The sequence below is a fragment of the Halichondria panicea genome, chromosome 15 (assembly GCF_963675165.1).
Source record: "Halichondria panicea chromosome 15, odHalPani1.1, whole genome shotgun sequence".
In the NCBI taxonomy this organism is placed as follows: domain Eukaryota; kingdom Metazoa; phylum Porifera; class Demospongiae; order Suberitida; family Halichondriidae; genus Halichondria; species Halichondria panicea.
The window spans coordinates 451,713-479,084 of NC_087391.1; the positions used below are offsets into that span (position 1 = coordinate 451,713).

The 27,372-nt window shown below is 42.3% G+C and overlaps 4 protein-coding genes across 11 annotated transcripts; 3 read left to right on the top strand and 1 right to left on the bottom strand.

The window, feature by feature from the left end:
• The first annotated feature begins 52 nt into the window (after positions 1–52).
• On the top strand, positions 53–3,618 carry LOC135348620 (uncharacterized). Of its 5 annotated transcripts, none has more exons than XM_064546898.1 (15): positions 62–237; positions 714–777; positions 1,124–1,244; positions 1,313–1,370; positions 1,446–1,548; positions 1,597–1,638; positions 1,694–1,924; positions 1,972–2,154; positions 2,321–2,377; positions 2,435–2,549; positions 2,604–2,776; positions 2,832–2,881; positions 2,941–3,110; positions 3,171–3,247; positions 3,299–3,618. In XM_064546898.1, the coding sequence occupies exons 5-15, from the start codon at positions 1,481–1,483 to the stop codon at positions 3,516–3,518; spliced, it is 1,386 nt and encodes a 461-aa protein (XP_064402968.1). In that variant the 5' UTR covers positions 62–237; positions 714–777; positions 1,124–1,244; positions 1,313–1,370; positions 1,446–1,480; the 3' UTR covers positions 3,519–3,618. The 5 variants fall into 5 exon arrangements, with proteins under 5 accessions (XP_064402965.1, XP_064402964.1, XP_064402968.1 ...); XM_064546897.1 differs by having other exon boundaries at positions 714–762; XM_064546895.1 differs by lacking the exon at positions 714–777 and having other exon boundaries at positions 53–237.
• A 545-nt stretch (positions 3,619–4,163) lies between these two features.
• On the bottom strand, positions 4,164–7,755 carry LOC135348618 (uncharacterized). 4 transcript variants are annotated; one of them, XM_064546890.1, is made up of 9 exons: positions 7,524–7,755; positions 7,231–7,418; positions 6,978–7,135; positions 6,591–6,881; positions 6,307–6,505; positions 5,878–6,216; positions 5,321–5,764; positions 5,001–5,205; positions 4,164–4,887 (listed from the first exon to the last, which is right to left on the bottom strand). In XM_064546890.1, the coding sequence occupies exons 1-9, from the start codon at positions 7,753–7,755 to the stop codon at positions 4,331–4,333; spliced, it is 2,613 nt and encodes an 870-aa protein (XP_064402960.1). In that variant the 3' UTR covers positions 4,164–4,330. The 4 variants fall into 4 exon arrangements, with proteins under 4 accessions (XP_064402960.1, XP_064402959.1, XP_064402961.1 ...); XM_064546889.1 differs by having other exon boundaries at positions 5,321–5,761; positions 7,231–7,424; XM_064546891.1 differs by having other exon boundaries at positions 4,164–4,863; positions 7,231–7,424.
• A 423-nt stretch (positions 7,756–8,178) lies between these two features.
• LOC135348621 (uncharacterized) lies at positions 8,179–13,950 on the top strand. Its single transcript, XM_064546899.1, has 14 exons — positions 8,179–8,341; positions 8,899–9,019; positions 9,092–9,149; positions 9,200–9,302; positions 9,364–9,405; positions 9,459–9,689; positions 9,737–9,919; positions 10,125–10,181; positions 10,252–10,366; positions 12,776–12,948; positions 13,003–13,052; positions 13,285–13,454; positions 13,515–13,591; positions 13,641–13,950. Exons 1-14 carry the CDS (start codon positions 8,202–8,204, stop codon positions 13,864–13,866), a joined length of 1,746 nt encoding a protein of 581 aa, XP_064402969.1. The 5' UTR covers positions 8,179–8,201; the 3' UTR covers positions 13,867–13,950.
• Positions 13,951–14,081: 131 nt separating this feature from the next.
• LOC135348633 (DENN domain-containing protein 5A-like) lies at positions 14,082–27,224 on the top strand. Its single transcript, XM_064546914.1, has 25 exons — positions 14,082–14,272; positions 15,788–15,903; positions 16,145–16,583; positions 16,881–17,039; positions 17,387–17,571; positions 17,799–17,998; positions 18,252–18,362; positions 18,773–19,254; positions 19,492–19,643; positions 19,780–19,881; positions 20,091–20,198; positions 20,384–20,503; positions 21,263–21,416; positions 23,604–23,751; positions 24,072–24,200; positions 24,436–24,557; positions 24,719–24,861; positions 24,989–25,107; positions 25,368–25,483; positions 25,662–25,727; positions 25,832–25,908; positions 26,045–26,101; positions 26,319–26,537; positions 26,684–26,712; positions 26,833–27,224. The coding sequence occupies exons 1-25, from the start codon at positions 14,203–14,205 to the stop codon at positions 27,008–27,010; spliced, it is 3,801 nt and encodes a 1,266-aa protein (XP_064402984.1). The 5' UTR covers positions 14,082–14,202; the 3' UTR covers positions 27,011–27,224.
• Positions 27,225–27,372: the final 148 nt, after the last annotated feature.

The following is a 27,372-nucleotide window of genomic DNA, read 5'->3' on the forward strand; positions in this document are numbered from 1 at the left end:
CTGGGCTGGCAAGTCTACTCCAGTTTTAAACTGGTAAAACTGGGCTGGCAACTCTACTATACTGATAAGTAATTAGATCTACCTGAATTATATGCATCTGTTTTGTATACTATACTGGTACTACACTGCATGGCACCGATTCACTGCATGTATCATGGCAGCCAGAGACTGGATTTACGTTTCTTCTGTGGCATTCTTTGCTGCACTGGGTGCTTACCTGACTGGATACAGCGTTGGGTAAGTATATAGACACTGTATACTATACTGACTACTCTTATCTACTTGTCCCTTTTGATATATTAAAATGCTACTATAGTGTGTGCTTCTAAACTTGTGATAGCAGCTAACGTACTTAGAGTCATTTTGACGTGTAGCATTACTTGTTGTAAGATCAAAGGAACTATATAATACAAGATCAAAGGGACAATATGCCATGAATACACTCTGGTTTCACATAATATCGAGGCCTGGCTATGGTTATAGTTGATGATTCTGAGTCTGCTCACGTGGATGCCATGGCGCTGCGTTTGCAGCATGGATAGTCTCGTGTTACTAGTAGATTTTGATTTTTCACCTCTACATGCACAACGCGGCTATAGTTCGAGGCACACCATTGGCTAGCCTCGATCCTATGCCGCACTTCCTCGACCATTGGTATATTGCACATGCATGCACACTATTTACAGCCATGTGATTATTAATTTTTGTTTTAGGGAAGAGACTCCACGCTTCTTGACTGACTCCGGTCCCACTGTATGTCAGGTGCTTTAATTATTTGTGAGTCTTTGCTGACTCGGCTGTGATTCTATAGTCTCAGTTCATGTGGCTTGCAAGTCTACATGTTGCGTGTCTGACCACAGCTGTGTTCGTCATTCCGTACAAATCTGACTTTCTTCTGTATAGTGTACTCCTGCTAAGTCTAGTTGCTGCATGCTACAGACATGTTCATACGTACTGCACATAATGTTTATAAACACTCTGGTTGTGATACGTTGAATATAAAACATGCAGCCGATGGTTTAGCACTTTAATGCTCTAGTTTATATTATTATGGCAAAAAAATGCAACAGTTAACACTCATTTCTAATTGGCTATCAATCGATCTCTATATAATTTTTTATAGGGCTGTCAATGGACTGCAAAACTTTGCTGGCTATCTGGAATACTTTGATCTTGGGAACAGCTCTGCAAATTCTAGCTGCACTGAAACCTCAGATTTGAAAGAAGATGACAGGATCATACTGGTAAGGTTTATAATGTAAGCATGCAGATTGTTGTATGCATGTAAGAGTTGCATCATTATTATTTATAGGGAGCCATCATTTCGATTGTGAATCTTGGTGGAGCCTTTGGGAGCATCTTTGCTGGCAGTAAAGTTCTATTAAAACAATTTCACGTAATTAAATGTATAATAGTATTAAGATTCTTATCCACTATATATACAGAGCCTGCTGACTACTTTGGCCGTAAAGTAACTATTATGATGTCAGGAGTGCTGGTGGTTCTTGGAGCAGCGATACAGAGTGCTGCAGTACAGGGAGCACCATGGTATATAATTATATAATTTATTGCGATATGAAATACTGAATTACCCAGGATGGAAATCTTGGGTCGTTTTATTGGTGGACTTGGATACGGGTAAGATTTTATACAATGCTATACATGATATATGAGTCTCTTCATTTCTATGCAGCTCATTTTATATGGCTGGCCCTGTGTACATCGCTGAGATTGCTCCCACGCATATTCGAGGAACTTTGACATCTCTAATTGGCCCAACCATAGCAATGGGAATAATAACCGGCTATATCATCAATCACTTACTGTACGATGAGCTGTTTGGTTGGAGGGTGTCTCGTCTACTGTCTTGTGTCTTTGGTTGTGTCTACATTGTCGGCATGACTGTGATGCCTAGGACCCCAAGGTAACTGTGTCTCTTAGGAATCCATGTATTTACACACTGAACTGCAGGTGGCTCATGGTGCAGGGGAGAGAGTCAGAGGCACGAGAGGTACTCAGAAAAACTGTCTCCAAGCTGGGACAGGAGGGAATTGAAGCTGAGCTAGAGGATATTAGACTGACTCTGAAATCAGCAACAAAGCAAAATCTCTTTCAAGAGCTTAAAGTGATTTTGAAATGGAGAATCCTTAAACGGTATATACACCTGGCCTTAAACATGCATACATTGTATGGTACCACATATCTGGGTTAGTAATGCCAGGAAGCTAGGGATAACATAATTAGTGGCAGTGCATGGGAGGGCATTATAGGGTTACCAATACTTCTTGTGAATCCATACTTTACTATGTACTTTGTTCAGGGTCTTGCTGGGAGCTGTTATTCATATGTTTTCAGCTAGTTGTGGAACGGCAATATAGTGAGTTATCTGGTAATCATCAGTTGATATGCAGCATAATGATCATTTTCCTTGTAGTTTCTACTCTGAGCCATTGTTCTGTTCTCTGGGGATAGTTCCGTTTGTGACTGCTCTTGTGATTGGAGGATTGACTCTCTGTGGAACCACCTTCACGACCATCTTTATTGACAAGGTACAAAATAGTGAGGTTGACAACTGCACGTTATATGCTGGTCTGTTTATACAGCTTGGCAGAAAGCCGATATTGGTGGGAGGTGGTATAATGATGTTTCTCCTCTCTGGAACAGCTGCTACACTAGTCCATGCCTTCAAGTTGGAGGAAGAGAATAATGAAGTCGTCGGCTATATTGTTGTGTGTCTGGTCTGCCTCTTTATGTTAGTCTACTCATCCACCTGGTAGTAAGTTGATCTCTTAGTCATTGTCTAGCTACAAGCTTTACACTTCGATTTGCAGTGTTGTTCCGCTTGTTGTCACCAGTGAGATGTTTCCTTTGGAGGGACAAGGTGAGCTCTTGTTACCTTATTATAATTATACCGTATCTATTAATGTACATTTTCAACAGGACTTGTTGTGGCCATCTCCGTGGCAATCTACTGGGTCTTTGCATACACATTCACTCAAGCCTTCCCCTCAATTTTGGGCTCCATTAACTCGTCTGGTTCTCTGTACATGATCAGCTTGATTGACTTGGCTGCAGCTCTCTTCTTCTTATTCCTACTGCCTGAGACGAAGGTGAGTGTATATATAGTACATGTGTAGATGTATCTTATCAATGTCCCTCTGTGCACACAGGGTTTCAGTCTCGAAGAAATGGAGAAAATATTCGAGAAACCGTGGCTTGAGAGGGTGGGGCTCACTTCCTGCTGCAGGTGCATAATCATTTTGTATGCACATTATACGCATGAGAATTAATTTTGCAGGTTTTGTCGTAGTCGGCACGGTTCCACTGAAGATGGCATCCCTACTAAGAGTGAACATGCTGTCAATGGAGTGGTGATGCTAGGGGACAAATCTGTAGAGCTTCAATATGCCAGACAAAAGAGAGAATTTGTGGAGGAGAATAGTAAAGACTGGGAAGAGTATTGGGAACGATACGATGCAGAAAAGACTAGAACTGCTAGCAAACAAACTATTGTATGAATGCATGCATGCATGCACGTATGGTCATGAATCAATCAGTCATTAATTAAACTCTTTTGTGGTTAAATGTCGTTCCTTAATAATTATGTGGTGTTGTTGACCCAAATGCCATTCGGCATGCAGGCACTCTAAATGATTCGGCATGCAGGCACTCCAAATGATTCTCATAGACTTGCCAGCCCAGTTTTAAACTGGTAAAACTGGGCTTGCGAGTCTACTATACCGGTGTCATAGGAATGAATGACTCCCCTAAATAATGACTCCCGGTCACTCCTACCTAGGCACCAGTGACTCCCGGTCACTCACGCCTAGGAATAAATGACTCCCCCGGTCACTGACTCCTAGTCACGAATGACTCCCCCCTGGAAAAAATGACTCCCCCGAAATTTATATATGAACACTGATCCATAGAGCTAAAGAGACTTCAGGGGCTATACTAAGTACATGCATCCTCAAAACCTGTCACAGTGTGACTATACAATCAAGCTCAAGACTGTTATCAGGACTGCATGCATGCTATCTGTGAGAGACCTGTTTAATACATAGTATGACTATAATTACAGCTGTTCCTTATATACTGTAAACTGGTTCAGTTTAGCTATTAGTACCTATAGTACTTATACTACATTGTACACTCTGTTCACATTTTCACACGTCTCACGGTCACTGTAAAGCAAAACTTATAATACAACAACATCCATCAAAATAACAAATAGATCTACAGTGCATGAAAAACAAACAAAACAACAGTGCAAATTAACAGTGTATAAACAAAAACAGCTAGTGGAAGATAACGAAATGCTAAAAAAATTCTATCTAGATCTACAAGTAGGACAAAACCAATCTCCAAGTGGAGATACTTTAATACGAACACATTTATAATGATACCACACAGTACATGTGTCGCACTGGACCATTTCATCATAACAGTCAGGGCGGAGACAAGGGCAGTATATCGTAATTACTATGCTGGAAAATCTTTCTGGTCTCTTGCGGCTACTAACATCTTTTGACTTTGGAAATCTTCTGAGTTTCTCATTTTCAAAGCAACGCACAAGATGTGGCCTCATTTTGTCTTCATTTAGGGTGATGGTATCCAGATTGTCTCCTTGCAATGCGTGGTATGCAGCGGCAATTGCAAACAAACCACAGTTGTTACTGCCACTGCTCTGCTGTTGAATGGAGGCCACAGATAGTAACAGCCCATTGTGCGCTATTAAAGGCTTATACATCTGTGCGATTTGCAGCTCAGCACTTGGCTCCAGGTCTTTCCCATATTGGAAGCAGCTATCAAAGAGGAAAAGTTCCCCCTTGATGAGTGCTGTCGCAATCCAGTGATGCCTCTCTGTTACAAAGAATATCTGCACGGCTGTATAGGATATATATGATATAATTATTATACGGTACGGCCAAGGATGAGGATGAGGTATAATTATACCAATACTATAATAATACTACTATTAATTTAAGTAGAAATTATACCTGTGGCTTCACTACTAGTGACTGCAGGAAAGGACATCTTCTGAACCAGAAGAGTAGAATAACAGCCTTCAATATTTGGAAATTGCATTCGCATCAGTTTGTGCGCAGCATACATATGACGGTCAGAAAGCATCCCGCTCTCAGCAAGAACTACATCCTTGTCTCCCGTCCTCAGGTCCAAATCCTTCACCCAGTAACTTGAATTCTGTCGAATGTGCACACAATAATTATAATGAACGGTTTATAGTGTGCATGCACATAATTATTAATAATAATTGTAATTAACGATAGCTCCTGTTAACAAGTATATAACTATATACCTTTCTTGTTACAGATTGAGTAGTCCTTTGCTTCTTCAAAGGTGGCTCCATAGAGGATGCAGTCTTAACCTGAGAGAAGGGGGCGTCTCGCTTGCGAGAGGAGTGAGCATCTGGCTTGTGAGAGGAGGGGACGTCTGGCTTGTGAGAGGAGGGAGCGGCTGGCTTGTGAGAGGAGGGGACGTCTGGCTTGTGAGAGGAGGGAGCGGCTGGCTTGTGAGAGGAGGGGACGTCTGGCTTGTGAGAGGAGGGGACGTCTGGCTTGTGAGAGGAGGGAGCGGCTGGCTTGTGAGAGGAGGGGACGTCTGGCTTGTGAGAGGAGGGAGCGGCTGGCTTGTGAGAGGAGGGGACGTCTGGCTTGTGAGAGGAGGGAGCGGCTGGCTTGTGAGAGGAGGGGGCGTCTGGCTTGTGAGAAGAGGGAAAATCACAATTTTTTTCCCACAGCTTCTAAAAATGGAGTGTATAATTATAAAGAAACATGAAACATTAAATTAATATCGTAAAGAGAAATGTAATGTAATTATAATTAGCTTCAAAATCTAGAGACACATGCATTATACCTTGCTTGGGTCTTTCATAGGAGTACTCGTCAAAGAAGGGTTAAACTGATCGAGAGATTCATCGTGATGGTTGTCTGATAATTCGGAAGGATCCGAGAGAGAACTATGTTGATCAAAGATAGGTTTTTCGGAGTCTGAGCCATGGTAATGCTTTAACCGCTGTTGGTTAACAGCCTTTTTTAAGGTCTTTCCAGTCTTAGGGTTGGCAATCTTAAAGACTCCCTTGTCCAAGCACTCCACCACCGTGTATGGGCCTAACCACCGAGGCTTCAGCTTGTCTCCCTTCTTACATTCCCTGGCTGAATTCCTCAGCCAGACCAAAGTCCCAGTCTTAAACACCTATATAATTAGAAAAATGACATGGCTATGACATTAAACGAGTAATGAAAATAGCCATGCTACGCTCATACAATGATATAGCCTGCTCACCCTCTTGTCTGCATGCTTCCGATCATAGTACATCTTGTCCTTTTCTTGGGCATTGTCAATGTTCTTCTTGGCTTTGCTGTGGATATCATCCTTTAACTTTGTAACAGCTCGAGCATGGGTCATAATGGCACTAATGTCCCAGCTCTGCTCAAGTTCACCCTCGCTGCCTAACTCCAGTTGAATAGGGAGTACAGGTTTCCTGCATGTGGAATGTTATAACAATAATGCATGCATGCCAGATTATCATGTAATTATTATAATAATTATAATTATGAACAACTCACCGACAGAACATCAACTCGAAAGGTGAATACTTCGTTGCCTTTTGCTTACTCGTCCTATAAGCAAAGAGAATAGCGGGCAAGTGGTAGTCCCAGTCGGTCTGTGAGTCATTCACATATTTGAGTAGTGCTGTTTGAAGTGTTTGATTGAAACGTTCAGTTAGCCCGTTGGTTTGTGGGTGGTAAGCTGAAGTGACCCTGTGCTCTGTTCCAGTGAATCGAAAAAGCTCTGTGTTGACCTGATTAACAAACTCACGGCCTTGGTCCGATATCAGCACCTCACAAAACCCAAACCTGCGTGCATGTATAACCATAATCATTAAATACGTGTTATTATAATTATGTGTAGAGATGCATGTGATTACAATTTCACACACATGCATAGCTTACCGACAAAACAAGTTGTACAGGAACATTGCCACTCCAAATGCAGTTTTGTCAGGGAGTGGGGCTGCTTCAGCCCATTTGCTAAAATAATCGACCAATGTTACCACATATTTGCTGCCATTGGGTGTAATCGGCAAAGGTCCTATCAAGTCTATGCCAACCTATAAAGTGAATTACATAATTATAATTAATATATGATTGTGCTCAAAACAAATAATTATTATGCAATGCCATAAAAATTATAGTGTACATATACCTGATGCCAGACTTTGGGTTGTACAGATATCGGATGGAGTTTGGCATTTGTCTTTACAAATGCTGGGTTCATTCTCTGGCACTGGCTGCAGTTCTTTACATACTCTCGAATCTCCTCCACCATCGACTTCCAGTAGAATCTAGAACATATCTTGTCTATAGTTCTATCTCTTCCAAAGTGGCCACCAGCTGTTCCTGCATGCATGCGTATAATAGATTACAAGCATACATAATTACATACATGCTCTATTACCTACTATTATCATTTTACCAAAGCCATAATAATTATTATACCTGCATGGCAATCTTCGAGGATTCTTGATTTCTCCTCATTGCTGCGCACACATATCCTCCAGTCAGCTGCATCAGCAGCTTTGGTGTGCTTCTTGTAATATAGGCTACCATTTTCAAACTTAAAGTTCTGCCTGCATTTTCTTCTAAAGTTTGCCTTCTCTGTTTTGCTGTTAATAGTAGGAGGGTATTCTCCTTTTCGTAAATAGTTTTCAATCTCTTGTAAATTCTCCATTTCTTGCTGCCTTCTTCAAATGACATGACTGTGAACGATCACTGGTTTTATACCATAGATCTAGCTGTCACTTGCTGTCAACTACAGGATAGAACAATTAACCTTGCAACTCTGCTCTTCACACATTTATAGGTCTACATTCCAGCTGTCACTTGCTGTCTACTACAGGATGAACACTTGCTTCATTGCTACCTTGCATGCTACTACTAACCTTGCTCTTCATCCTGCATGGCTCTTCATTCTCTACTATATGTCTATGAGGAGTGCATGAATGTACTCTTGCTACTATATACTTACATTGATGGCAACATTGGCGGAACAAACATGCGCATAGGGGAGTCATTTATTCCTGGGGGAGTCACCCACACCTTAGGCAGGAATGACCGGGGAGTCACTCCCACCGGGGAGTCATTCATTCCTCTGACACCGGTAACTATAAATTTAATATGCATCTGTTTCATATTTCATACTATGCATGCAGTAATTGCCTTTATCACTGTATCATGGCAGCCAGAGACTGGATTTACGTTTCTTCTGTGGCATTCTTTGCTGCACTGGGTGCTTTCTTGTGTGGATACAGCATTGGGTAAGACTATACATAGGGGTAGGAAGATGTTTTACCTAAGGGGGGCAAACAATATGTTATACCAATATCACTGGTAGTACTACTGTCAGACAGACTTGAAAAAGTAATCTTGGCCTGATACATTGTTATTTTTGCCACATGCTCACAATATTTTTTCAATTAGAGAGCAGTGCTGGCTAAGGGGGGCGAAAAAGCAAAATATTTGGCTGAGGGGGGCAACTGCCCCCCTTGCCCCCCTGGTTCCTACGCCTATGCTATAATGTAGACACTACTGACTAATATGATGGTATTGTCCCTTTGATATTTATATATTATATCTATAGTGTGTGCCTCTATAATCTGTCTAACTTGTTAATCTGTCTAACTTGTGATTGTAGCTACGGTACCTAGAGTCTACATGCGTCATTTTGACGTGTAGCATTACTTTATAAGATCAAAGAAAAATGTACTTCGGTGCTCTAGTTTATAATTATGGTAAAATATGCAACAAATTAATTAGTTATCACCTATTTCTAATTATGCATGAGGCTGTCAATCGATGTCTCTATTGAATATAGGTCTTACAATGGGCTGCAAAACTTTGCTGGTTATCTAGAGTACTTCGATCTTGGGAGCAGCACTGCAAATTCTAGCTGCACTGAAACCTCAGACTTGAAAGAAGATGACAGGATCATACTGGTAAGGTTTATAATGTAAGCATGCAGATTGTTATATGCATGCATGCATCATTATCATTATTTTAATATATAGGGATCCATCATTTCGATTTTGAGTCTTGGTGGAGCTGTTGGTAATCTCTTTGCTGGCAGTAAGTTCAACACAACATCCGTTATTATTACACTGTTACTATATATACAGAGCCTGCTGACTACTTTGGCCGTAAAGTAACTATTATGATGTCAGGAGTGCTGATAGTTCTTGGAGCAGCGATACAGTGTGCTGCAGTACAGGGAGCACCATGGTAAAATCAAGAGTACTTTCATGTTCATTGCGATATGAAACACTTATTAATTACCCACTAGGATGGAAATCTTGGGTCGTTTTATTGGTGGACTTGGATATGGGTAAGAGATTGTTATTGGATTGCACAATGCATGCCATGAGTCGATCTGTGCAGCTCATTCTATTTGGCTGGCCCTGTGTACATTGCTGAGATTGCTCCAACGCATATTCGAGGAACCTTGACATCTCTTATCGGCCCAACCATAGCAATGGGAATAATGACTGGCTATGTCACCAACTTCCTGCTGTACGATGAGCTGTTTGGTTGGAGGGTGTCTCGTCTACTGTCTTGTGTCTTTGGTTGTGTCTACATTGCCGGCATGACCTTAATGCCCAGGACCCCAAGGTAACTGTGTCTCTTAGGAATCCATGTATTTACACACTGAACTGCAGGTGGCTCATGGTGCAGGGGAGAGAGTCAGAGGCACGAGAGGTACTCAGAAAAACTGTCTCCAAGTTGGGACAGGAGGGAATTGAAGCTGAGCTAGAGGATATTAGACAGTCTTTGAACTCGGGACCAAAGATTAATATCTTACAGGAGCTTAAACTAATTCTGAAATGGAGAAATCTTAAACGGTATACAGCTGGTCATAGAACATGAATTGTATGGTACCATACATGACTGTGTTACAGGGTTGCGTGGTTGCGTGGTAGTGCCCAGAGGGGATAATGTATAATTAAGGGACATTTACAGGGTAAATTCCTATCAGGGCATTATTGGGGTTGCCAAAACTACGTGTGAGTCCATGCATCGTTTACTGTGTACTCTGTATAATTATAGGGTCTTGCTGGGAGCACCTCTTCACATGTTTTCAGCTGCTTGTGGAACAGCAATATAGTGAGCTACCTGGTAATCATCATTTGATCCGCAGCATAATTATTACAGTTATTATTTTCCCTGTATATAGTTTCTACTCTGAGCCGTTGTTCTGTTCTCTGGGGATAGTTCCGTTTGTGACTGCTCTTGTGATTGGAGGATTGACTCTCTGTGGAACCACCTTCACGACCATCTTTATCGACAAGGTATAAAATACTGACACATTTCTCAGTGCTTATTTAACACGTGCATGCTACTGTGTATATAGCGGGTAATTTTCGTAGGGCAAAATATCTGTGGTTTTTGTGGTTGAAGCCTAGCTGAGGAAGCTGCATGGGTTGAAGCTCTGACCACCAATATATTACCCACGAATGAAGCGACCTTGGTTACTTTTACCATAGATAGAACAGTAGGAGGGATTGGAAACGAAAATGTTTGCGTGAAATACTCCGTGTTATAGGGTGTGGCTAAAACTACAAAGGATTATTTTTATAGTCAGCATGCTCATTACCTGTCTTGACTGCTCTACAATGTGCTGTGCATAGAAACAGTGAAATTGATCTGTGGTTTTTGTGGTTGAAGCCTAGCTGAGGAAGCTGCATGGGTTGAAGCTCTGACCACCAATATATTACCCACGAATGAAGCGACCTTGGTTACTTTTACCATAGATAGAACAGTAGGAGGGATTGGAAACGAAAATGTTTGCGTGAAATACTCCGTGTTATAGGGTGTGGCTAAAACTACAAAGGATTATTTTTATAGTCAGCATGCTCATTACCTGTCTTGACTGCTCTACAATGTGCTGTGCATAGAAACAGTGAAATTGATCTGTGGTTTTTGTGGTTGAAGCCTAGCTGAGGAAGCTGCATGGGTTGAAGCTCTGACCACCAATATATTACCCACGAATGAAGCGACCTTGGTTACTTTTACCATAGATAGAACAGTAGGAGGGATTGGAAACGAAAATGTTTGCGTGAAATACTCCGTGTTATAGGGTGTGGCTAAAACTACAAAGGATTATTTTTTATAGTCAGCATGCTCATTACCTGTCTTGACTGCTCTACAATGTGCTGTGCATAGAAACAGTGAAATTGATCTGTGGTTTTTGTGGTTGAAGCCTAGCTGAGGAAGCTGCATGGGTTGAAGCTCTGACCACCAATATATTACCCACGAATGAAGCGACCTTGGTTACTTTTACCATAGATAGAACAGTAGGAGGGATTGGAAACGAAAATGTTTGCGTGAAATACTCCGTGTTATAGGGTGTGGCTAAAACTACAAAGGATTATTTTTATAGTCAGCATGTTCATTACCTGTCTTGACTGCTCTACAATGTGCTGTGCATAGAAACAGTGAAATTGATCTGTGGTTTTTGTGGTTGAAGCCTAGCTGAGGAAGCTGCATGGGTTGAAGCTCTGACCACCAATATATTACCCACGAATGAAGCGACCTTGGTTACTTTTACCATAGATAGAACAGTAGGAGGGATTGGAAACGAAAATGTTTGCGTGAAATACTCCGTGTTATAGGGTGTGGCTAAAACTACAAAGGATTATTTTTTATAGTCAGCATGCTCATTACCTGTCTTGACTGCTCTACAATGTGCTGTGCATAGAAACAGTGAAATTGATCTGTGGTTTTTGTGGTTGAAGCCTAGCTGAGGAAGCTGCATGGGTTGAAGCTCTGACCACCAATATATTACCCACGAATGAAGCGACCTTGGTTACTTTTACCATAGATAGAACAGTAGGAGGGATTGGAAACGAAAATGTTTGCGTGAAATACTCCGTGTTATAGGGTGTGGCTAAAACTACAAAGGATTATTTTTATAGTCAGCATGCTCATTACCTGTCTTGACTGCTCTACAATGTGCTGTGCATAGAAACAGTGAAATTGATCACTTTTAATGTTGATTTTTCTAAAAAGTAAAGAGAATCTAGCTCTAAAAAGTCAACTAAGCCACTCAGCCACTATCACTAAACAAATAACTGCTATAAAAAAAAAAGGAATAGCTCTTACTATGAAGTCGTGAGAGGTCAAGGCCCGTGGTGTGTCTAAAAGTATACTAAAAGTATACTAAAGCAGTCTGAAGGACTATACTGCAAACGTTTATGGACAGTATAACTTATCCATAGCATGAAGCCATTCTATGTAGCACTTAGATACATAATAACCAAGTCAAGCAATGTACTTTGCTGTTTTGACTCCACAGCAAGGAAAGAGAAAAAAGTTGACATAGAGTAATTCAAGCTTAACTCAACAAAAATTGGAAACAGAGTAAATACAACGGACTCAGAGCTTGTCAGTGGTATAAACTTACTTCTCTAGAGTACCTCCCAGCTTCTGAGTGATCGCTAGTGGATAGGAGAGCTAGAAACAGTTAAAATACAACACAGAACGATCAACCACGAAAATATTTGCGAGCGCGAAATATAACGCGGAGTGTTACAACCTTTTACACAGGGGGGCCTGGTCGTTTCCAATCCCTCTTACTGTTCTATCTATGCTTTTACCTGCAGCAACTACGAAAATATTATCCACTAAATATTGCTCAACCACGAATTCCCCCCTCCCTAACATTACTCTCCATACAGTACACTTGTCTGTTTATACAGCTTGGCAGAAAGCCGATGCTGGTGGGAGGTGGTATAATGATGTTTCTCTTCACTGGAACAGCTGCTACACTAGTCTATGCCTTCGACTTGGAGGAAGAAAATGATGAAGTCGTCGGCTATATTGTTGTGTGTCTGGTCTGCCTCTTTATGTTAGTCTACTCATCCACCTGGTAGTAAGTTGATCTTTTAGTCATAGTGCTACAGGCTTTATACTCTTTGATCTGCAGTGTCATTCCGTGGATTGTCACCAGTGAGATGTTTCCTTTGGAGGGACGAGGTACGTAAGCTCTTGTTACCTTATCCTCGCCACTGAAGTCTATTCCTAGTTATACATACACTATACTTATAGCCTCCATAATCAGCCATTTTGTGTAGCTATCTTTGAGAACCCATAATAATGTGTTGTGATTGCAATATATAATAGCTCTCTGATTACAATTAAAGCAAAAGCTATAATTGTCGTTCACCATGCATTTGAAACAATTTAAAGCTGTACATTTATTCAACAGGACTTGTTGTGGCCATCTCCACGGCAATCAACTGGGTCTTTGCATACACATTCAATCAAGCCTTTCCCTCAATTCTGGCCTCCATTAACTCGTCTGGTTCTCTGTACATGATCAGCTTGATTGACTTGGCTGCAGCTCTCTTCTTATTATTCTTACTGCCTGAGACGAAGGTGAGTGTATATATAGTACATGTGTAGCTGTATCTTATCAATGTCCCTCTGTGCACACAGGGCTTCAGTCTCGAAGAAATGGAGAAAATATTCGAGAAACCGTGGCTTGAGAGGGTGGGGCTCACTTCCTGCTGCAGGTGCATAATCATTTTTGTATGTACATACGCATGAGAATTAATTTTGCAGGTTTTGTCATAGTCGGCACGGTTCCACTGAAGATGGTATCCCTACTAAGAGTAAACATGCTGTCAATGGAGTGGTGATGCTAGGGGACAAATCTATAGAGCTTCAATATGCCAGACAAAAGAGAGAATTTGTGTTTGTGGAGGAGAATAGTAAAGACTGGGAAGAGTATTGGGAACGATACGATGCAGAAGAGACTAGAACTGCTAGCAAACAAACTATTGTGTGAATGCATGGTAGTTTGGTTTAGCCTGACAATCAAGCTGTGCATGTATAAGCAATCATTATTTTTGTAAAATTATTGCCCAGCTGATACCTTCACTGGCCTCGAAGTAAGTGCGGCCTAGGAGCGAGGATAATACGTTACAATAGAGAAAAGTCGGACTAGTCTAAGGGTCAAAATCTTGTTTACTTAGAGTCGACCCTTTACCATCTTAAGCTGTTTATAATTACCTTAGCTTACAAGCTAGCTAGCTAGCTAGCTATAAATATCCAACACTCAAGCCTAGCCTTCTAGCAACTCGCTGTCAAACAACCGATAAATTAAAGTATTACTGAACGTGATATGCCTAACCTTGTGGACTACTTCACCGTGTGCGGACTAAGCCACGACCTTGACAAAGAGATCAGTGAAGGTATTAACATGTATGTATGATAACATTGTTCACCTCTGGTGGCTCACACACAAGTTTATAGAGCTTAGCTAGAGTCAAGTTTAGGCTGCATAAATGCAAAGTCAACATTAAAAACTAGTCAGTTGATGTGCTTAGAAGCCCGGCCAGGAGTTTGGGCCGCAATGACTATCGATATGACCGTGCTTATGGCTAGGCTGTAGCTAGCTACATGTACATAATTATATGTATTATTATCTGGCTGGTGATAGTGCACTGTATTAGGATAGGCGTAGAGTCAGAGACCTATTACAATCGTGTGTAGTATTTTCATTTCTAGTATTCTACCAATTAACTGCTGTGCCATAACGTACTTCACACCTGTATAATTATTACTAAATTATCTCACATTAGCTCCAAGGCATATACTAGTTGTGTGTTTACTAACGCATTCTCTGTGTATGTAATCCACTTACCTCTCTGTATTGACAGATGTACGCATTCCTTATAGCTATCATTAATTTGTCAGTGATGATCTATTAGCCTGATATGTACCTGTGGGAGTGAGTGTGCTTGGTGCCAAATTGCACCCCATATTATACTTCAATCATGTGCTTCATTAGACCCCACATGCTGTTTATGTTGTGTATCAAAGCCATTTATTGTGTACTTTCTCTGTCTGCTTTCACAAACCATTCATGCTTTGCTTTTAGTTGCACACTGTAAGGTTTAGAAAAACAACTCAGCCATTTCCTCCCTTACGTAATGTAGGCACTATTTGAACTGTGTATAAATTGTCACCTAAGATATTTTGAAATCCCCTGGAAATGAAGTCAGTCCCAAAGGCATTGGTTTCAAAAAGACAGCCCAACTGATGTAATTCACGGTTGTCTCTACCGAGCTATGAATGATGTCACAGGAAGTCACAAATTAGCAGTACATGTAACTGTGTACTCATTTCCTGTATGAATCCTGTTACTAGGGAAATCCGATCGACTATTGTATCTTCTAAAAATAGCCACTATTTCCTGTTGTTGTTGAGCAATCCCTACGCTAAGTCACCATGGAAATCTGTTTCAGTGTACTTATAGTGAAATCCAAACTCCCAACATGTGTTCATTACGCAACCCTCAGCCTTATTTACTGTTACTTAGTCAGCCATTTTCATTGTTCTGAGTACCTCATATGATGACTGTATACACTGCACTGTGAGCAGCTGTTGGTGTGTGCTTATATGAGAAGGTGTCACCACCTGGGTCCAGTACACTCTAGTGCACTCTGTTGATGTCTGACTACAGGGCTACATGTACATATAGCTATTATACGCACGACTCTGTTCTCACATTGTGCTCGTGTTTTCATTCTGGTATTTTTGTCCGACAACATTACCTCTCACAGACTAACTATTGACATATTTACTGTATGTATACAGTGTATACGTGTAACTATGTGTGAGCCTTGCATCTCGTGGTGTGTCTGCTTGTACCCATTGCTATTTCTAAATTAGTCAGAATAACTAATAACCACTCCCCCCCCTAGGGCGTCTCTCTGCATTGACTCCGCCCCTCTCTCGATCGTTCACCTGCAAGCTCCTCTCACGATTCCCTGACAAGCAGTTGAGCTGGAACCACTTTGATGAGGCGGCCATCAGAACAGTGCGTAGTGTTATGTCATTTCCCAGATACTACACTATAATTATGTGTTACTCTAAAACTGTATAATTATAGTTCACTGCTTTGAGGGTTGTTGGGTAAGAGCTAGAATATGGACGTAGTTTCTTAAACTGCCTGGAATACTACAGCCGTTTCATTACTTGTTGTACTATTTACATCATTCGTGTTCTACCCCCCTCAATATATACACCATTTGTACGCTAACTGCCCCCCCCCCTTCCAGCTATGCATGCCTGAGGGCCTCGTGTTCAAGAAGAACCTTCCCGACCCATCCACCTCTACCTTCCACACCTTCCTTGTCACCAGGGAGAATGGGACACACTCGTACGGAAATGTTCTAACCTTCCACGAACCTGTCAAAAACGCTAAAATCCTCAACGTTTTGGAGTCTCTTCAACAGAAATACATTGAGAAGAAACGGGTTCCAATCAGCTCTGAGGCAGGCTACTGTTTCTCTCGAGATAAGGACCAATTGTATTCCCCCAAGTGCTTGTGTTTGATTACTTCCGAGCCAATTCATGAGCCATTCAAAGTGTACCTGAAGCAGCTGTATGCAGTGACCGTGGGCAGACAAGTGACCCCCCTCCCTGTGGAGAGCTACCTCTATAACCTCCTGTTTGAAGTGCCCATGCCCTCTCCAGGGAAACAGGTCAAATTCTCAGGTATGTAAGATTGTGTGTGTATTGCATATAGATGACTGCTTACTGCACAGACTTATTGTACACATTATGCTTATTATACGTACATATTGTCAGCTTGGTCTAGGATTTTGTTCTGTATATATTATATTGAACTTTGAGTGCTCATAACTTGAGTTAGGATTGTGCATTTTCACAATTAAAAGATGCATTTTGAAGCTCTTTGAAAGGCCTATCTAATGATGTGTTTAGATCTGTGATTGCTTTTGGATTGAAACACTGAGGGCAGCTGTAGTTGTGTTAACTGTTGTGGTCCCCTAGGTCCCCTTGGTAAGCTGACGTGCCAGCGTCCCTCACTAGACGAGTTCCCTCTCTGTGATTACTCATTCAAGACCTTCTTTGAGATCCTGGGAGTGAGGAACGCAGTCAAACTACTCACCTGTATACTGTTGGAGCATCAGGTCCTCGTCAAGGCATCAGGTGTGTGTGGTGTGTGGTGTGTGTGTGTGTGTGTGTGTGTGTGTGTGTGTGTGTGTGTGTGGGGGGGGGGGTAATAGTAGTACTCCAGGAGTAACAGGTTATTTTATACCTCAATGGTGTTATGTCAACAACATTGTCTTCATTCCTGTGTACACTGAAATTCCATACAGTACCACTTGATCTGCAATGTTTATTGTCAAAGTAATACAACTCTACTTCTTCCTTTTACTATGTACCTTTCATAATTATACAGTTATCCATGTCACTATGTAACCTGCTGTGTCACTATGTAACCTGCTGTGTCACTGTGTAACCTGCTGTGTCACTATGTAACCACACCCCCACAGACTACGAGCAGCTGATGCTCATCTGTCACTGCTCCACAACTCTCCTCTTCCCCTTCTCTTGGCCGCATGTCTTCGTCCCGTTCTTACCTGCCTCCCAACGAGGGTTCCTGGACGCTCCCGTACCCTACATCATGGGTCTGAGAATCGACCAATCATCAGACAGCTATCTCAACCTCCCAAACGTGGTGAGTAGGGTTATTATCCTTAGTGACAGTAAACATTCAGAGTACATTAAATTTTAAATTTTGCTATTGGTGGGCACTCGTGACTGATACTCTAAAATAATATGTTTGTTCCTTGGTACCCTCTCTCTGGCTGCTATTGATAAATTCTATTGACATGGCATGGATGATTTATGCCCCACACACACACACACACACACACACACACACACACACACACACACACACAGGCGTCCCTGTGCACTGTGGACGTAGACACAGGTTGTGTGGAGTGCCCTGATGAGCTGCCAGCTCTGCCCAATGAGGAGAGACTCATCTTACAGTTGTCAGACAAAGTGCAGGCATTCAAAGTGAACTGTCCTGACCTCCCTGACCTCCCATCCTCACCCCCTCTCTCAGCCAGGAAACCAAGTATCATTGATGCACTCAGGTGTGTACGTGTGGTAGCACCTTTGTACCCCTAAATCCATGTGGTTTGCATTTATGCAGCCTCAAGCACTTACCAGGATAAGGCACTCCTGTAGCTACAAAACATACAAGCTTAGTTGTATATGATGTGCAGCTTATGTTGGCCCTGACTGCTTCACTTATTGACAATGTAGATTTATTAGCTCTAGACACTCTTGTGTATAGGTTTATGTTCTCATACACACACACCCCGCCCCCTCAACACGCCCACACAGAGTAGTCCAACACCTGACTGAGAACGTGGGCAACTCTGACCTGAAGAAGCTTCTCACAGAGGCAGCTGTCAACAATCCTCACATCCCTAACATTATCAACATAGCCACAAGGTGTGTGTGTGTGTGTGTGTGTGTGTGTGTGTGTGTGTGTGTGTGTGTGTGTGTGTGTGTGTGTGTGTGTGTGTGTGTGTGTGTGTGTGTGTGTGTGTGTGTGTGTGTGTGTGTGTGTGTGTGTGTGTGTGTGTGTGTGTGTGTGTGTGTGTGTGTGTGGTGTGTGTGTGTGTGTGTGTGTGTGTGTGTGTGTGTGTGCGTGCGTGCGTGCGTGTGCGTGTGCGTCACAGCCATGGCGGCTTACACATGTACATGTATGTATGGCCTCTGTATACAGTAGTAGGAAGGAAGACCCAAGACTACGTAATTATAGTGTGCAGCTAACAAACAGTGAACATCTGCTACCATTTTATACAGTTTCAGTTAATGTATACATGTACCTGACATTGCCCCATCATTACCCCCCACAGAGCGGGTATCAAGACCCCCCTCTCTCCCACGGCATCACTGGACGAGGGGGCGTATGACCTCGATGACGAGGAAGAGGACCAACGAGGAGAATGGGACTATGCTACAAATCGATCCGAGGCTGACTTTGCCACTGTCATTAGAGACGTCTTCGCTAGCTACTTTGTTGAACAGTTTTCAAATTACGAGAACTTCATCATCATGCCACAGCAGAGCCATGAACAATGGACAAAAAACAGAGAACAATTTCAGAATTTCGACAAAACTGCATTTATTTCCGACCAGCCGTCCAATTGTAGCGAGTTTTTCTCGGCTTTTGTCGAATCTTGTATGTTCACTTCGTTCATCGACGAAAAGATTGTGACATTTTGGGACCCGGACAAGACTGGGCATCAGCTGAGTTTGTTTGACGCTCGAGTGGAGAGTTACAGAGACAAGAGTGGGCTGGCCAAACCACCTACCACACCTGGGTCTAGGATACCAAGTGAGTGCAGGCTCTAGCATATCATAGTCAGGTACAATTTAAGTAATTCGTTTAACAAGTAGGAAATTGGTGTAAAGTGGGTGATAGATTTCATGAACTGCCAAATGGCCATTCCGTTTAAGTCCAAAACCTTTCACCTTATTTTGTGGGTACGTTCTATTTTGATGCATATACAAATTGCTCCAATTCAGACAATGCCAACTAATGACTTGTGTTCTCTGTCCCATGCACGTGTAGGTTTGTCCAGTGAGGGCTGTATGGATGTGAGCATGGATGTGATAGAGGAGACTGCCCCTCTCCCTCACGGCCTCTCCAAGGAGGCACCTCTACGCATACCTACAACCAACGGAACCTTTCCACCTCTCAATGCAGCACTGCTCAAAATAAATGTAGGAAAATGGTTACAATAATTTTTGTATAACATGCCCAAATTTGTATTACAATAAAACATGCCAGTGTACAATTATATAGAGCTGTATAGTAGCCTTGATAGTAGCAATGATGCTGTATGCTGTACCCCCTCAGACTGATGACTACAGCCGGGAGCAGCCCACCCCCCCTCCAACCAGGGTCTCAGTCCTGAAGAGAGAGTACAACAGTGACAGTATGCTGCTGGGGAATTCCCCGGTAAACATCACATGACCTGCGCAACAATAAGTGGCATCACATGACCTGCGTAACTCTCATAGCTTGGGAAATTATGGCCTGTTTCAAATTTGGGATTTGAGCATACCATCTGAACTGATAAAGTATTAGACACAGCCCCTAGAAGTTAAGAGACACCTCAAGAAAATTCATTGCAAGTCTTATAGCCTTGTCTGTTGTTTCCCCTGTAGGGCAAAGGTCGTACTCGTCGCAATGGGTCAGGTGGTGGGAGTGGCCTGTTCTCCTCTCACAGTCACGCCAAGTTTGTGAGTCAACTCATGAGAGAAAGTAGACTCAGGGTAAGCGATCACTGCAGGCACGCACACACACACACACACACACACACACACACACACACACACACACACACACACACACACACACACACACTGCTAATACATCACTTATACAATGTACATGCACGTATGTTGGGGCTTGTACATTACGACTGAGTTGTCATCATGTGACCCCCCCCCCCTGTCAGGTGAAACACATGCTGGGCAGTAGTGGAGAGAGCGAGAACGTGATTGAAGAGAACACACACATAGCCTACCTCTGTGACCTCCTTGAGAGAATCTGGGGCCACGGTCTCAAGAAGAGAGATGTAAGCACTCGCTATTATAGTACCTCCTCACCTCATACCGTGTAGCTAGAAATGTCTGCGGCCCAAAATTTCTGCAAATAGCTGTAAAAAGACTTTTGCGGATAATATTTATGCGAATTAAACTTTCAAAGTTCTGTTAAATTAGGCGTGGTTAATAAGCATTTGCGGATAATATTTCTGTGTTTACTCATTCATTCGCAGAATTCGCAGAGTTTTTGGGCCGCAGAAATTTCTAGCTATACGGTACTATTAGTAGCTGCTGTGGTATATATATGATATAATTATATACATTGCACATGTACAGTAGCAACTGCATGTACATGCATGTATAGAAGTTCTGTATTCTACATGTACATGCATGTATAGAAGTTCTGTATTCTACATGTACATGCATGTATAGAAGTTCTGTATTCTACATGTACATGCATGTATAGAAGTTCTGTATTCTACATGTACATGCATGTATAGAAGTTCTGTATTCTACATGTACATGCATGTATAGAAGTTCTGTATTCTACATGTACATGCATGTATAGAAGTTCTGTATTCTACATGTACATGCATGTATAGAAGTTCTGTATTCTACATGTACATGCATGTATAGAAGTTCTGTATTCTACATGTACATGCATGTATAGAAGTTCTGTATTCTACATGTACATGCATGTATAGAAGTTCTGTATTCTACATGTACATGCATAGACAACTTTTAAAATCAGACTCAAGTTATCATGTAGAATACTCCCCCCCACTCTCCAGAGCAAGTCTCCACTGTGGGCTCATCTGATGGCTTTTGCTGAGAGTTTAGGGGCAGAGGATTTCAGTCCGTCAGATAGGGGGCGTGTCTCACCCCCTGGCCGCGCCTTCCTAACCTCCTCCATGTCCTCGCTAGCCATGCAGACCACCTCCTCTCGTGAGTACCGTACTGTTGTGACCCTGGTAGCTAGTATATACAGTGTGTGGGAGGAGGGTCTTAATATACAGGTCTGTATGAGGGCTGCTTGTACAATAGAGCCTAAGCTACATGTTACAGTAACACTTAATTATGCCTCGGTGCGCATGCGCAAGCGAGGTATACGGTAGTGTGTTTGTGTGTCTGTGTGTGTAAACTGCTAAGGATCAATAAAGTTCAAGTAAGAGTTTCTATAGGCTTCTAGTCATTTTTTCTTGGATTTAATTTGTGGATTTGCAAAATAATGCTTGGTTTTCGAGTTATGCCTAGTTTTGCTTACATGGAATGCCATTGCAGCCTTTTCAGAAGAGTGTGTAGCAAAACTTGTTCACCGAGTGTTGCTGATCTACGTTGCCCCACAATGTTTTACATTCTCCTAGAGATAAGTATACAAGACGAGTAGGAATGTATTGCTTACACTGTAATATCTTACAGTAAACAATACATACCTTAGATACATGTGCATGCATGTATAATATAGATACAGGTGCACAAAACAGTTCTGGACTCAGTCAGTACATTCAAAAGTCAGAATTAAGATCATGGCCTTTCTTCAGGGATGTGGTATTTGGCTCTATATCAGTCTACTGTATGCTCCAGTAGTTTTACTATATGTGATTTATATGTTATATTCTTCATCCATTGGAATTGTGAATAGAAAGTCATGGAACAAGCCAGTTACAGCAGCTTGGAGAGCCATCATTGACATCACTTTAATTGGTGGTCTCAAGAGTGAGACTACTGAGAATGGCAAGAAGCAGTACTCCTTGTTTGGTACCCAGTCACTACAGCGTATGTTCGAGCAATTGGAGCATTTGCAATAGCACTGTGGCTGTCTCTACTAGCCACTTTCTGGCTGAATTTTATTATCAAGGTTACAGAAGACTGCAATAAGGAGATTGATTGTTTCACTGCTAGTGGATCTCCAATAGAAGATTGCCTTCTTATTGGTTTGAACGACTCACACACTCAGACAGTCCAATGTTATGAATTTGAATTTGACTTTATTAGTGGAGCTGGGACGGCTGGAGGCCTACTCGCTATAGCGGTAACCATTCTTTATGGACAACTGACTGCCCAAATGTGGCTTAAAAAAAAGATTGCCATTTCGAAAAGTAAACAGAAAAAGAAACATTTCAAAATTCTGTCTATTCTTTTAGGAATTGTACCTTTAACTCTCGTTATAATTTTACTCTTGTTGAGTATGATCAAGTTTTTCGATACATTCATTAATAGAAGATATACTGGCGTACCCAACTACCTAAATGCTTTCTTCTATTTAATTCCTCTTTTAGTTCTTTCATCCTACCCGTTGTACAAAAAGACTCGGCTATCCACTGACCCAGAAGAGGGCAGCCCAGGATCTGATTCTTACACTCTTATGGAGGATGGCCATGAGTCCATTGATGACAATTACACGGAGGAACAGCCAATGAGAACGAGGGCACACACTACTATCTGAACATAGCGAGCTATAGCATCGCATAACTAAACTATTGCTGTGTACTAGTATATATAGGATACCTTAGATGGTTGCACAAATTAGTGATTTAGAACACAATTATTGCTGATCATGTTACCTATACCATCAACCAGTCATGTGACTGTACTTTAAATGACTTATTGCACAGTAAAGTGTGCAATAAGTTGTTATTGCACTTTTCTATTAATACTCGTGATTCAATACCATTCAAGTCATCCCTGCCATCTCAAAATGGCTTCTAGTCACGATTGAAATTTGTGGAATTGCAAAATTATTACTTCATTCTCGAGTTATGGCTAGTTTTGCTTACTTTAAATGCTGTTGAAGACTCTTGCGTAGCAAAATCTGCTGTTCTATGTATTAGCTACTAGTGGTAGCTGCAAGAGTTAGAAAAGAGCTGCAAAGCCACATAGACTTTGAACTTTCGGCATCCTTTCCAGCAATGATCAAGGGTCGATCATTTTTCTGATTCCCTGTAGTCTGTACATAGCCATACTATATGAACTGATAGAACTGATATTCAAAGTATGGCCCGCGAGTCCCTGTGTGTAATAAGAATTGTGACTGTATACATGCATGTAGACCTCCTGCATGTACAGAGTCTGTGACTCCCCCCCCCCCATAATGTATTATTATTGACCACTCCCCTTCCCCCCTGTGTGTAGCTCCGAGTGGTAGTGGGGAGGAGTCTCCTCGTACCTCACAGACACTGAGAGCTCACTTCAGACGAAGAAAGTTCCAGTCCCCCCAGTTACGATCTCGGGTGGAGTCCATCCTCCAGCCACGCTCCTCTACACTCCTCGATGACCTCAGGTGAGACACACACTCTGCCCTGAACTATTGCTAAGAGAAGGGAGAGGAAGTTAAGATTGTAAATAAGCCAACTTAAGAATTACTTATAATACTGTAGCTATATAGGCCCCGTGTTGTAGGCTATTAAGTATTGCCTTAGATTTAGATACTAGTTTATCAGTCCTATTAAATACAAATTTATCTCTTCACATGAACGGTTAATGTACAGTGTACGTGCATGTTTGTCAGCTACAAGAAGGTGTGTACAAGTATATGGCACCTCCAGCTCACCAGCACGTACACGTAGTTGCTTATTACAATGGCCCCCCTCCCCCTCTCAGTATTGTGCACCAGATGCGAGAGCTGAAGACGGACGTGGGGCGTACCCGAGCCTGGGTGAGACTGGGGCTCGAGAACAAGTCACTCTCCAGACACCTCTCCACACTGCTGGAGCACAAGGAACTCATCATGTGAGGGTCATGTGTATTGTATATAGGACTACAAGGAGCATCATGTGAGGGTCATGTGTATTGTGTAACACTGCATGTGTATAAAGTATGTGACCGTATTACTAGAATTTTTGCTGGTGAAAACCTTTGCAAATGAGCCAAATCAGCAGAAATTGATGTAGGTACAAGTAGGGCTAATGAATGTTGTACCCTGTATATACATGTACATGTGTTACTAGTACCACACCCCCTATAGTCGACGGTATCGTGAGTATGCATTCATTGGGACGGATGAGGAGAGAGAACAGTTCCTCTACCATCTTCTCACTCTCACAGCCAGGGACTTCAGCTGCTTCACCACCGGCTTCCTAGCAACCAGTGAGTGGACTGTACCTACGTATAAAGCCAGCAGGCCCCTTAACTAAGATTTGTACCATTTTTTCTAGTATTTCAGCATTTTTTGTACTCTTATAATCAGCATCTCAATGTGCATTTTTAAGAGCAGCTTTGATTGCCCTCCCCCTCACTCCCCTGTGTAGCCATGACGTATCGAGTGCTGGTGGTGGGTGAGGGTAAGCACTTTGGACTCAGCACGGCCTGTCTCAATGTGACTCTGGGAGGGGAGGTGGCAGAGACTGGTGTCATGGAGATACCACGCGGAGAGTATCAGACCGATATCACTGTGAGAGACTTAATTAAATGCTATAGTGAAACCACCTGTCTTGTAATTCTTGTGACAAATTCCTTATTTTGGATTGTGTAATACTGTACACGTAGCAGTAGCTTTATTGTCTTTAATACTGTTGCAGGGCAAGAACCTTGGTCCCCTGACATGTCTTCGTATCGGCCATGATAACTCTGGTCTCACTCCCTCTCTCTTTGTGGAGATGGTCCTCGTCCATAACCTCACCACCGGTCAGACCTACAGGTATGCACATAAGGGGGCGTGGTTAGGGAGACTGTCAGCTGTGTGTGTGTGTGCACGTAGCTGGCTCTAGAGTATCAACTACTGAGCACTTTGATACCCTAAGCTAACCTGGCTCTTTGATTGTTGTGCTTATGTTACAGTAGCAGTCCATTTTACAGTTTATGGTGCTTGTGTATCTGATCTATTTTTTTTTTAACTTTGACTTCGAGTCAATTGTGTTAACAAGCTTGTATAGAGATGCCCCTCTCCCTCCCTCCCAGGTTCAACTGTGGTCACTGGTTTGCCCGATCAGAGGAAGATGGAAGTGTGGAGAGATTCCTGGTGGCTAACAAAGTCCCCCAGACACTGGCCAAGTCAGGGGCCATGAGCGCTCTGGGTGAGATGATACACACACACACACACACACACACACACACACACAGCTGCCAAACATGACTGTACATTTGATACTGTAACAGTAGCTGGTTGATAGAAATAGTGAGCATACCTTAATGCCAACATGTGCAATTAATTATAGAATGTGTTTTTATAAATTTGCCCCCCCCCCCCTTCAGATGTGGACACTGTCCTCCCTCCATCACCCAACAGAAGGAGAGCATCCAGGAAGAACTCAGAGGACAGTAAGTCATCACCTGTTCCTACCATATAACCTATTCTTAAAATGAGGTCCTAGACACTTAAAGTGTTTGCCGTGGCATTAACACAGCTGTTGCGTCCATTGCAGAGTGTTCAGTGAATGACCTCAAGTTTGACCTCAAGCTCGTCATGGACAAGATCAGAACAAAGAAGAAGGATGCCACAGTAAGCCACACCTCTCACTAGAAAGCTGGTCTTGTATATTGCGTTTATTAGTGTGTTACTAGTCTCGTACACTGTATGGTGATGGTGTTGTTGGTGTGTGTGTGTGTGATCATATCTCTGTGTTGTGTCCTCACAGCAAGAGTTGCTTCAGCTCATTCACGGACCCACTGGCTTCCTCTCCTGCATGCAACAGGTACAGTAAGCCCAGCCCCCCAGCAGACTGGTAGTGGTTCAGTCAGTTGCATTAGCACAGTGAGGCCTTCCATTACAAGAGCACTATTTGTTTGCTATATCTCCACAATATTCAAAATCTGCCTCTTTATTCAGGCTATTACGTTAAATATTAGATATTTGTTTGTAGTTTAACAGTGTTACCTGCTAGACTAACCACACCCCCTTCCCCTCCTCAGGTATTCAACCATGGATTCAAGTGCACTCGCAAGTTCAAAAAGCGACTTTTCCCGTGGGACGTGTTGGAGCGTGTTTCCGAGCAGCTGTTGAGTGAGGCCCCACCTAATGAGGAGGGGCAGCCCCCCTCCCCCGACCCTGTGGCACATGCCCAGCACATGTTCATCAACGCTGTGAATAGAATCAATTCAAACAACCCGAACATTGGCAAGGAGGAGAAGGTACGTATGTGTTTGTGTGTGTGTGGGTGTGTGGGAGGGGGGCTGATATTTAAATCCTTCCTGTTATGCAGTATTGTTGTAGCGATAATTGGTACTCAATTAATACATATTTGCTTAATTAATTGTTGCTTCCCCCACCTGTACAGGCTATGCAGCTCTTTTGTCTGGGACTGAGGTATGTTAGATCATGGGAAGATGCTGGACATTGAATGCGTGAATGTTACACAATACTGCTGTACAATATATACACTAGCTGTTCTTATAGCATGATCAATTTTACGCTCCCCCCTCGCAGAGACCACTACCTCCACAGTTGGGTGAGCCTCCTCTCCCAATCACCCATCACTGCCTACCTCTACGAGCCTGTATCATTTCTAAGAGACCCTGAGCTGTTACAGAACTTACTTGATGCCCTCACACTCACTGCGGATCTGTCTATCAGATTAGAGCGACTCTTCTCCCAGGGACTCTAGTTATCATTTACCCCACACAACTCTTAACCCACTGATCGATCTCTGTTGCTGTATACTTTATGCTGAACAAAATCTATCTATGTTAATCGTCTGTCCTTAATTTTGTGAATCATGCAATAATAATTATTATGTTCCCTGTGTATATGTATATATATATTGGGTATATCTGTCACTCTGATCACTATATATAATCAAAACTAAAAAACATTTGCAATGTGAACGTTGCTAGAATTGCGAGGAAAAGAAAAGCGCGAAAAAGCGAAGAAACAAGTGCATAACTTAGACATGCAGATAAAGGCTAACTAAGCTATCTGTCAACTCAGTTTCTTCCTGTGGCCTTTCCCTGCAGAAATAGAGCAGTC

Excerpts from the sequence above, each read along its gene's own strand:
- LOC135348620 (XM_064546894.1), top strand. The coding sequence starts at position 92 with ATGCATCTGTTTTGTATACTATACTGGTACTACACTGCATGGCACCGA. Across the intron at positions 2,378-2,434 it reads AGTTGTGGAACGGCAATATA|TTTCTACTCTGAGCCATTGT; the intron begins GTGAGTTATCTG and ends TTTTCCTTGTAG. Across the intron at positions 2,882-2,940 it reads GTTTCCTTTGGAGGGACAAG|GACTTGTTGTGGCCATCTCC; the intron begins GTGAGCTCTTGT and ends CATTTTCAACAG.
- LOC135348621 (XM_064546899.1), top strand. The coding sequence starts at position 8,202 with ATGCATCTGTTTCATATTTCATACTATGCATGCAGTAATTGCCTTTAT. Across the intron at positions 9,020-9,091 it reads AAGATGACAGGATCATACTG|GGATCCATCATTTCGATTTT; the intron begins GTAAGGTTTATA and ends TTTAATATATAG. Across the intron at positions 9,406-9,458 it reads ATTGGTGGACTTGGATATGG|CTCATTCTATTTGGCTGGCC; the intron begins GTAAGAGATTGT and ends CGATCTGTGCAG.
- LOC135348633 (XM_064546914.1), top strand. The coding sequence starts at position 14,203 with ATGCCTAACCTTGTGGACTACTTCACCGTGTGCGGACTAAGCCACGAC. Across the intron at positions 24,862-24,988 it reads AGTATCAGACCGATATCACT|GGCAAGAACCTTGGTCCCCT; the intron begins GTGAGAGACTTA and ends ATACTGTTGCAG. Across the intron at positions 26,538-26,683 it reads ACATTGGCAAGGAGGAGAAG|GCTATGCAGCTCTTTTGTCT; the intron begins GTACGTATGTGT and ends CCACCTGTACAG.
- LOC135348618 (XM_064546888.1), bottom strand. The coding sequence starts at position 7,755 with ATGGAGAATTTACAAGAGATTGAAAACTATTTACGAAAAGGAGAATAC. Across the intron at positions 6,217-6,306 it reads GGAAGCATGCAGACAAGAGG|GTGTTTAAGACTGGGACTTT; the intron begins GTGAGCAGGCTA and ends CTAATTATATAG. Across the intron at positions 5,765-5,877 it reads CTATGAAAGACCCAAGCAAG|AAGCTGTGGGAAAAAAATTG; the intron begins GTATAATGCATG and ends CTCCATTTTTAG.